Raw genomic sequence first — 10,121 nt, forward strand, 5'->3', positions numbered from 1 at the left:
TTTATTTTTTGGAGATATTAGGTAATCATCACAAATACCTATGATGTTATTCATATTAAATATAAGGCAGAAGCCACTGATCTCATATCCATCATGTTCTTTGGGCTTTATAGCCCCTGATCGGCGTCCTCGTGTTCAATAACCTCTTCACAAAGTCACTCAGGTGAGGAAACATGTCGGGGCTGAGCATTAGTATAAATACAGTGCATCTATAAGGTCTATAAAGAATCATGTACTGCAGACACCAATGTGATAGACTGATATGATACACCAATGTGGCGGACCCAGGTGGCAGACCCAGGTGGCCGACCCACGTGACAGACCCAGGTGGCAGACCCAGGTGGCCGACCCACGTGACAGACCCAGGTGGCAGACCCAGGTGGCAGACCCAGGTGGCAGACCCAGGTGGCAGACCCAGGTGGCCGACCCACGTGACAGACCCAGGTGGCAGACCCAGGTGGCAGACCCAGGTGGCAGACCCAGGTGGCCGACCCACGTGACAGACCCAGGTGGCAGACCCAGGTGGCAGACCCAGGTGGCAGACCCAGGTGGCCGACCCACGTGACAGACCCAGGTGGCAGACCCAGGTGGCCGACCCACGTGACAGACCCACGTGGCAGACCCATGTGACCTGAAAAGTCACCTGACATTACTGTATGCCAAAGGCAGGAAGGAGAACACGGTGATCGTGGCTTCTATAGAGGCGTTAGCAGAGAGCACTGTGGTCAGACTGGAAATAACTACACAACTTCCTGTGGAGAATACAGCAGCTGATAAGTCCTGGAAGGGTTAAGATTTTTATAAATAAGTAATTTACAAATCTGTTTAACTTTCTGGCACCAGCTGATTTAATTTTTTTCCCACCAGAGTACCCCTCTAAAATATGGTTCTAAGTTTGCTAACAATCGAGGTGCCCTGGCTTCATTGATCAGCTGATCAGCCCCCTGAGATGTTGATGGAGGATCAGTCGATCAATCCTGGAGAAATCCTTTAACTATGTCTGAACATTTGGTAAAATATTCAGGCTCCATTGCAATCCATGTGACTTTTTGGACCTTCGTAGCCTTGCAGAGGAGCTCGTCCCGCCCAATGGATGTTCCCAGTTCACGATGAGAAGAACCACTAAGGGCCCCAGAGATGTTCTCATGAAGGTCACATTAAATGCGACAAAATGTCATTGACCACGTGACCTCATCCTGAAACAAGACCAGATATTGCTGCAGTCAGATCCGTAGCCCAACACAATCATGTCCAAGACCAAGACCAAGACCACCCATGTCCAAAGTGCAAGACCCCCCATCAGCCAGCCCTTTTACAACTATGCCCCATGTTTGAGGCTTCCCATGGTAAACCAACCATTCCCATGGTAACACAAATTGAAGGGGCCTGAAGTCCACTTGGCTTAAAGGCTGAGGTGAAACAGGCGGCCGGCACAATTATGGTGAAGAGGTCACATGTATTGGTTACGAACCTTCACCATCAACAATAGTTTTTTCCACCATTTGCTCTATAACAAATTGAAAGACCAACCAAGAATGAGATCCGGTCTTGTAGAAGAGTGACCCTGTTAGGGATCAGGACCGTGGGGATTAATCCTGAGGTTTCAACTAAGCTCATCCCTACCCATATATGACCCGGCCCAGTAGCCCATCGTCTATCACCCCACACCGCCGGCTCTGTCACACGATTCAACCAATCAGATCATTCAACCATTGGCCACTGAACAAATCCAAGTCAATAAGGACACAGTAAGAACCGGACTACCAGGCCATGGCACTTCTTATAGTTCAACCAAATGGAGACAAGACAACTTCCCATGGAGGACAGGGCTGGAGGAATTCTGTCCAGATGGCGGTATAAGAGGGATCCGAGGGGGCAGGGGGTCCATTCCCTCAATAAAATTTTGCTAACCCAGATATGAGCGGTGTCTTCCCTCTCCGGCCTGGCAGTGTCATCCGTCATCATTACATCTCCAGGATTCCTGCCACTTCTGATTTCATCTGCAAAATTTTTTTTTTTAATGTTACTGATCCAATTGTGGAGGAACAAGTTTTGGATAAACAAATCTGTGGAGATACTGGAGAGAGCAAAGCCGGTCAAGTCCACTTATTGGGGCCGACCAGATGTGTGTCGGGGCAGATCAGCTGTGTCGTGTGTGTCAGGGGCGGACCAGCTGTGTCGTGTGTGTCGGGGGCAGAACGGCTGTGTCGTGTGTGTCGGGGGCAGAACGGCTGTGTCGTGTGTGTCGGGGGCAGAACGGCTGTGTCGTGTGTGCCAGGGGCGGACCAGCTGTGTCGTGTGTGGCGGGGTGGCTGTGTCGTGTGTGTCGGGGCAGACCGGCTGTCTCGTGTGTGTCGGGGGCAGAACGGCTGTGTCGTGTGTGTCAGGGGTGGACAAGCTGTGTCGTGTGTGTCGGGGGCAGAACGGCTGTGTCGTGTGTGTCAGGGGCGGACCAGCTGTGTCGTGTGTGGCGGGGGTGGCTGTGTCGTGTGTGTCGGGGCAGACCAGCTGTCTCGTGTGTGTCGGGGGCAGAACGGCTGTGTCGTGTGTGTCAGGGGCGGACAAGCTGTGTCGTGTGTGTCGGGGGCAGAACGGCTGTGTCGTGTGTGTCAGGGGCGGACCAGCTGTGTCGTGCGTGTCGGGGGTGGCTGTGTCGTGTGTGTCAGGGGCAGAACGGCTGTGTCGTGTGTGTCAGGGGCAGAACGGCTGTGTCGTGTGTGTCAGGGGCGGACCAGCTGTGTCGTGTGTCTGGGACAGACCGGCTGTGTCATGCGTGTCGGGGGGCGGACCGGCTGTGTCAAGTGTCCGTATGTGTCGGGGGCGGACTGGCTGTTTTGTGTGTGTTGGGGGCGGACCGGCTGTGTCGTGTGTGCCGGGGGGCGGACTGGCTGTGTAGTGTGTTCCGGGGGCGGACCGACTGTGTCTTGTGTGTCAGGGGTGGACCAGCTGTGTCGTGTGTGTTAGGGGCGGACCGGCAGTCTCGTGTGTGTCTGGGGCGGACTGGCTGTGTCTCGTATGTGTCAGGGGCAGACCGGCTGTCTTGTGTGTGTCAGGGGCAGACCGGCTGTTTCGTGTGTGTCGGGGGCAGACCGGCTGTGTCACGCGTGCCGGGGGTGGATCGGCTGTGTCGTATGTCCGTATGTGTCAGGGGCAGACTGGCTGTGTCGTGTGTGTCTGGGGCGGACCGGCTGTGCTGTGTCAGTCGGGGGCGGATCGGCTGTGCTGTGTCTGTCGGATCGGCTGTGTCATGTGCATTGGGGGGCAAACTGGTTGTGTCGTGTGTGTCTGGGGCGAACCGGCTGTGCTGTGTCAGTCGGGGGCGGATCAACTGTTTCATGTGCATTGGAGGGCGGATCGGCTGTGTCGTGTGCGTCGGGGGCGGACTGTTTGTGTCGTGTGTGTTGGGGGCGGACCGGATGTGTTGTGTCTGTCGGGGGCGAACCTCCTGTGTCGGGGGTAGACCGGCTGTGTTGTGTGTGTCCTTCTCATAATGTGGATTATAAGGAGAAATAAACAAATTGATGCTTCCCTTTGGATTTGTGTAATTCTGAACATTTTGGTTCTGGTTTGGAGCAGATTGTATGTGAAGAATTTGGTTTGGTGATAGGCGGGGCATATTGGTGGACAGTGTGGTGAGGATGTGGTGACGTGTACAACCAGTTACTATAGACAGCTTCACTTGTTGTAAGAGATGACACATGCCGCCATACCTAGCGTATGGGGATCCCACCTTCACAGAAGACCCCGCCCCCTCACTGCTATTTCAGCAAATTGACCGAAAATGATTTCAAGAGATTTCCTCATCTATATCATTCTTATAAAGCTGCCCAATATAATAATCCCCCCCCCCTCCACCACAACCACCATGACCAGCAAAACCACAACCATCATGACCAGCACCACCACAACCACCATGACCAGCACCACCACAACCACCATGACCAGCACCACAACCACCATGACCACAACCACCATGACCAGCACCACCCCAACCACCATGACCAGCACCACCCCAACCACCATGACCAGCACCACCCCAACCACCATGACCAGCACCACCCCAACCACCATGACCAGCACCACCACAAACACCGCCATGACCAGCACCACCACAAACACCGCCATGACCAGCACCACCACAAACACCATGACAAGCACCACCACAACCATCATGACAAGCACCACCACAACCATCATGACCAGCACCACCACCACCACCATGACCAGCACCACCACAACCATCATGACCAGCACCACCACAACCATCATGACCAGCACCACCACAAATATCATGGTTAGCGCCATCACAACCATCATGACCAGCGCCACCACAACCATCAAGACCAGCACCACCCCAGCCACCATGACCACAACCACCATGACCAGCACCACCACAACCACCATGACCAGCAAAACCACAACCATCATGACCAGCACCACCCCAACCACCATGACCAGCACCACCCCAACCACCATGACCAGCACCACCCCAACCACCATGACCAGCACCACCCCAACCACCATGACCAGCACCACCGCAACCACCATGACAAGCACCACCGCAACCACCATGACAAGCACCACCGCAACCACCATGACCAGCACCACCACAAACACCGCCATGACCAGCACCACCACAAACACCGCCATGACCAGCACCACCACAAACACAGCCATGAACAGCACCACCACAAACCCCACCACAACCACCATGACCAGCACCACCCCAACCACCATGACCAGCACCACCACAACCACCATGACCAGCACCACCCTGACCACCATGACCAGCACCACCGCAACCACCATGACAAGCACCACCGCAACCACCATGACCAGCACCACCACAAACACCGCCATGACCAGCACCACCACAAACACCATGACAAGCACCACCACAACCATCATGACCAGCACCACCACAACCACCATGACCAGCACCACCACAACCATCATGACCAGCACCACCACAACCATCATGACCAGCACCACCACAAATATCATGATTAGCACCATCACAACCATCATGACCAGCGCCACCACAACCATCAAGACCAGCACCACCCCAGCCACCATGACCACAACCACCATGACCAGCACCACCACAACCACCATGACCAGCACCACAGCAACCACCATGACCAGCACCACCACAACCATCATGACCAGCACCACCACAAATATCATGATTTGCACCACCACAACCATCATGACCAGCACCACCAAAGCCACCATGACCAGCACCACCAAAGCCACCATGACCAGCCCCACCCCAACCACCATGACCAGCTCAACCACCATGACCAGCTCAACCACCATGACCAGCACCACCACAAACACCACCACAACCACCATCATGATTTGCACCACCATAACCATCATGACCAGCACCACCAAAGCCACCATGACCAGCACCACCACAACCACCATGACCAGCTCAACCACCATGACCAGAACCACTGCAACCACCATGACCAGCACCACCACAAACAACACCACAACCACCATGACCAGCACCACCACAACCACCATGACCAGCACCACCACAAACACCACCATGACCAGCACCACCACAGACACCGCCATGACCAGCACCACCACAAACACCACCACAACCACCATGACCAGCACCACCACAGCCACCATGACCAGCACCACCACAACCACCATGACAAGCACCACCACAACCACCATGACCAGCACCACCACAACCATCATGACCAGCACCACCACATCCATCATGACCAGCACCACCACAACCATAATGACCAGCACCACCACAGCCACCATGACCAGCACCACCACAACCACAATGACCAGCACCACAACCACCACCATGACCAGCACCACAACCACCACCATGACCAGCACCAACACAAACACCACCACAACCATGACCAGCACAACCACAACCACCATGACCAGCACCACAACCATCATGACCAGCACCACCACAAATACCACCATGACCAGCACAACCAAAAACACCACCACAACCACCTTGACCAGCATCACCACAAACACCACCACAACTACCATGACCAGCACCACCACAAACACCCCCACAACCACCATGATCAGAACCACAACCACCATGATCAGAACCACCACAACCACAAACACCACCACAACCACCATGATCAGAACCACAACCACCATGACCAACACAACCACAACCACCATGACCAGCACCACCCTGACCACCATGACCAGCACCACCGCAACCACCATGACAAGCACCACCGCAACCACCATGACCAGCACCACCACAAACACCGCCATGACCAGCACCACCACAAACACCATGACAAGCACCACCACAACCATCATGACCAGCACCACCACAACCACCATGACCAGCACCACCACAACCATCATGACCAGCACCACCACAACCATCATGACCAGCACCACCACAAATATCATGATTAGCACCATCACAACCATCATGACCAGCGCCACCACAACCATCAAGACCAGCACCACCCCAGCCACCATGACCACAACCACCATGACCAGCACCACCACAACCACCATGACCAGCACCACAGCAACCACCATGACCAGCACCACCACAACCATCATGACCAGCACCACCACAAATATCATGATTTGCACCACCACAACCATCATGACCAGCACCACCAAAGCCACCATGACCAGCACCACCAAAGCCACCATGACCAGCCCCACCCCAACCACCATGACCAGCTCAACCACCATGACCAGCTCAACCACCATGACCAGCTCAACCACCATGACCAGCACCACCACAAACACCACCACAACCACCATCATGATTTGCACCACCATAACCATCATGACCAGCACCACCAAAGCCACCATGACCAGCACCACCACAACCACCATGACCAGCTCAACCACCATGACCAGAACCACTGCAACCACCATGACCAGCACCACCACAAACACCACCACAACCACCATGACCAGCACCACCACAACCACCATGACCAGCACCACCACAAACACCACCATGACCAGCACCACCACAGACACCGCCATGACCAGCACCACCACAAACACCACCACAACCACCATGACCAGCACCACCACAGCCACCATGACCAGCACCACCATAACCACCATGACAAGCACCACCACAACCACCATGACCAGCACCACCACAACCATCATGACCAGCACCACCACATCCATCATGACCAGCACCACCACAACCATAATGACCAGCACCACCACAGCCACCATGACCAGCACCACCACAACCACCATGACCAGCACCACAACCACCACCATGACCAGCACCACAACCACCACCATGACCAGCACCAACACAAACACCACCACAACCATGACCAGCACAACCACAACCACCATGACCAGCACCACAACCATCATGACCAGCACCACCACAAATACCACCATGACCAGCACAACCAAAAACACCACCACAACCACCTTGACCAGCACCACCACAAACACCACCACAACTACCATGACCAGCACCACCACAAACACCCCCACAACCACCATGATCAGAACCACAACCACCATGATCAGAACCACCACAACCACAAACACCACCACAACCACCATGATCAGAACCACAACCACCATGACCAACACAACCACAACCACCATGACCAGCACCACCACAACCACCAACACCACCATGACCAGCACCACCACAACCACCATGACCAGCACCACCACAACCACCACAACCACCATGACCAGCACCACCACAACCACAAACACCATGACCAGCACCACCACAAACACCACCACAACCACCATGACCAGCACCACCACAATCACCACCACAAACACCATGACCAGCATCACCACAAACACCACCACAACCACCACGACCAGCACCATCACTAACACCATGACCAGCACCACCACAACCACCATGACCAGCATCCCCACAAACACCACCACAACCTCCATGTTCAGAACCACCACAAACCACCATGATCAGAACCACAACCACCATGACCAGCACCACCACAATCACCATGATCAAAACCACAACCACCATGACCAGAACCACAACCACCAACACCACCACAACCATGATCAGAACCACAACCACCATGACCAGCACCACCACAAACACCCCCACAACCACCATGTTCAGAACCACCAAAACCACCATGATCAGAACCACAACCACGATGACCAACACCACCACAACCACCATGATCAGAACCAGAACCACCACAGCCACCAACACCACCATGACCAGCACCACCACAACCACCATGATCAGAACCACCACAGCCACCAACACCACCATGACCAGCACCACCACAACCACCATGATCAGAACCACAACCACCATGACCAGCATTATCACAACCACCATGACCAACACAACTACAACCACCATGATCAGAACCACAACCACCATGATCAGAACCACAAACTCCACCACATCCACCATGATCAGAACCATAAACTCCACCACAACCACCACTTTCCTTTCATGACATTTTCTTACCTTCATGGCTCTGTAGATCCATCTTTGGTATTGATCCACTTTGGTGTACACTCCAGGTTTGTTTGGCAATGCGCAGCCTATTCCCCAACTTACAATTCCGCACAGACGCCATCTTGAAGTGCGAGAGATGGAGTCCTCACAAACAAAAGGGCCACCGCTGTCCCCCTGTGTATAACATATAAAGGATATCACCAAAACCAAATGGGAGCAGAAACGTCTAAATCTCTCAAGAACCTCAATGGGATCAGGGAGGAGGGAGGTGCAGCTGCAGAGAGGGGGAGGGTCTGACGTGGTCTGACATCTGATTGGCTTAGAGGACCCCTCTGGTGTCACATCACAACCCCACCCACTTACTCAACAATTCTGGTCAAACTGCATTGACCTATTATAAAGTCTGTAGGACAAGACCCCCACCTGACAAGCATCAGTGCCTCCCTCTGGGTATCCAGCGCAGAACATCTTCCCTGTGATTTGATTGTTGTAATACTCCGGGGTATTACAGACCGTGCTGCTTATTATGGGCACCGACGCCTCCTGCAGAATGTCTGACTGCTGACCTGAACACAAAGGAAGATCCTTCAGTAATATAGAGAAGACAGAAACCCCTCCAGACCCAAAGATGTCACTCACCATAATACTGGGTATTACCCCACCCCGTCACTGAGCAAACCTTCCCGTCCATCATCTGCTGCCCCAGAGCGGGGAGACAAACCGGCTGAACGAACTCTGAGGAGAAAAACGCAACATTTTAAGTCATATTCTGCTGATCCAGAGTTATAACCAGTATTATTCTCCAGAGCTGTACTCACTATTCTGCTGGTGGGATCACTGTGTACATACATTACATTACTTGTCCTGTACTGATCCTGAGTTATATCCTGTATTATACTCCAGAGCTGTACTCACTATTCTGCTGGTGAGATCACTGTGTACATACATTACATTACTTATCCTGTACTGATCCTGAGTTATATCCTGTATTATACTCCAGAGCTGTACTCACTATTCTGCTGGTGAGGTCACTGTGTACATATATTACATTACTTATCCTGTACTGATCCTGAGTTATATCCTGTATTATACTCCAGAGCTGTACTCACTATTCTGCTGGTGAGGTCACTGTGTATATACATTACATTACTTATCCTGTACTGATCCTGAGTTATATCCTGTAAATCTTTTTTATTAGAAAAATGTAAATCATAACAAACACAAAACCAGCACAACTTTGCCATAACTGAAAACAACAACATGAAATAACATAAACCCAAACTTTACATTTCAAATAAAAGAACATAAATCCTGCCTAACCGGCCAGCCCAGTTTTCCCTAGAAAATACTAGAGACGCACCTTACATAACCAAATATCTAACAACACTCACATACATACTCAACTTGCGTTACTAAAAAAGAAACATAAAAATAGCACAATTTAGCTGTAACTCAAAAACACCCAAACTTGGGAAAACACATACAACAAGGACTCCCACTACACCCCATTAATTTAATATATATATATATATATATGTATATATACACATACTTTTTTTTTTTTTTCCCCTAATTGTTAAGAAAGAAAATTAAATCTATGACTCAAAAACACCCAAACTTGGGGAAAAGCAGACCTAGACCA

At 52.3% G+C, this 10,121-nt stretch overlaps 1 protein-coding gene across 1 annotated transcript; it reads right to left on the reverse strand.

Annotated features, from left to right (window-relative positions):
• Positions 1-545: 545 nt before the first annotated feature.
• LOC130329355 (serine protease hepsin-like) lies at positions 546-9,220 on the reverse strand. The gene is made up of 4 exons (XM_056553497.1): positions 9,119-9,220; positions 8,903-9,045; positions 8,489-8,653; positions 546-2,000 (listed from the first exon to the last, which is right to left on the reverse strand). The coding sequence occupies exons 1-4, from the start codon at positions 9,171-9,173 to the stop codon at positions 1,965-1,967; spliced, it is 399 nt and encodes a 132-aa protein (XP_056409472.1). The 5' UTR covers positions 9,174-9,220; the 3' UTR covers positions 546-1,964.
• Positions 9,221-10,121: the final 901 nt, after the last annotated feature.

Source organism: Hyla sarda, unplaced genomic scaffold (genome assembly GCF_029499605.1).
Source record: "Hyla sarda isolate aHylSar1 unplaced genomic scaffold, aHylSar1.hap1 scaffold_3160, whole genome shotgun sequence".
Lineage (NCBI taxonomy): Eukaryota > Metazoa > Chordata > Amphibia > Anura > Hylidae > Hyla > Hyla sarda.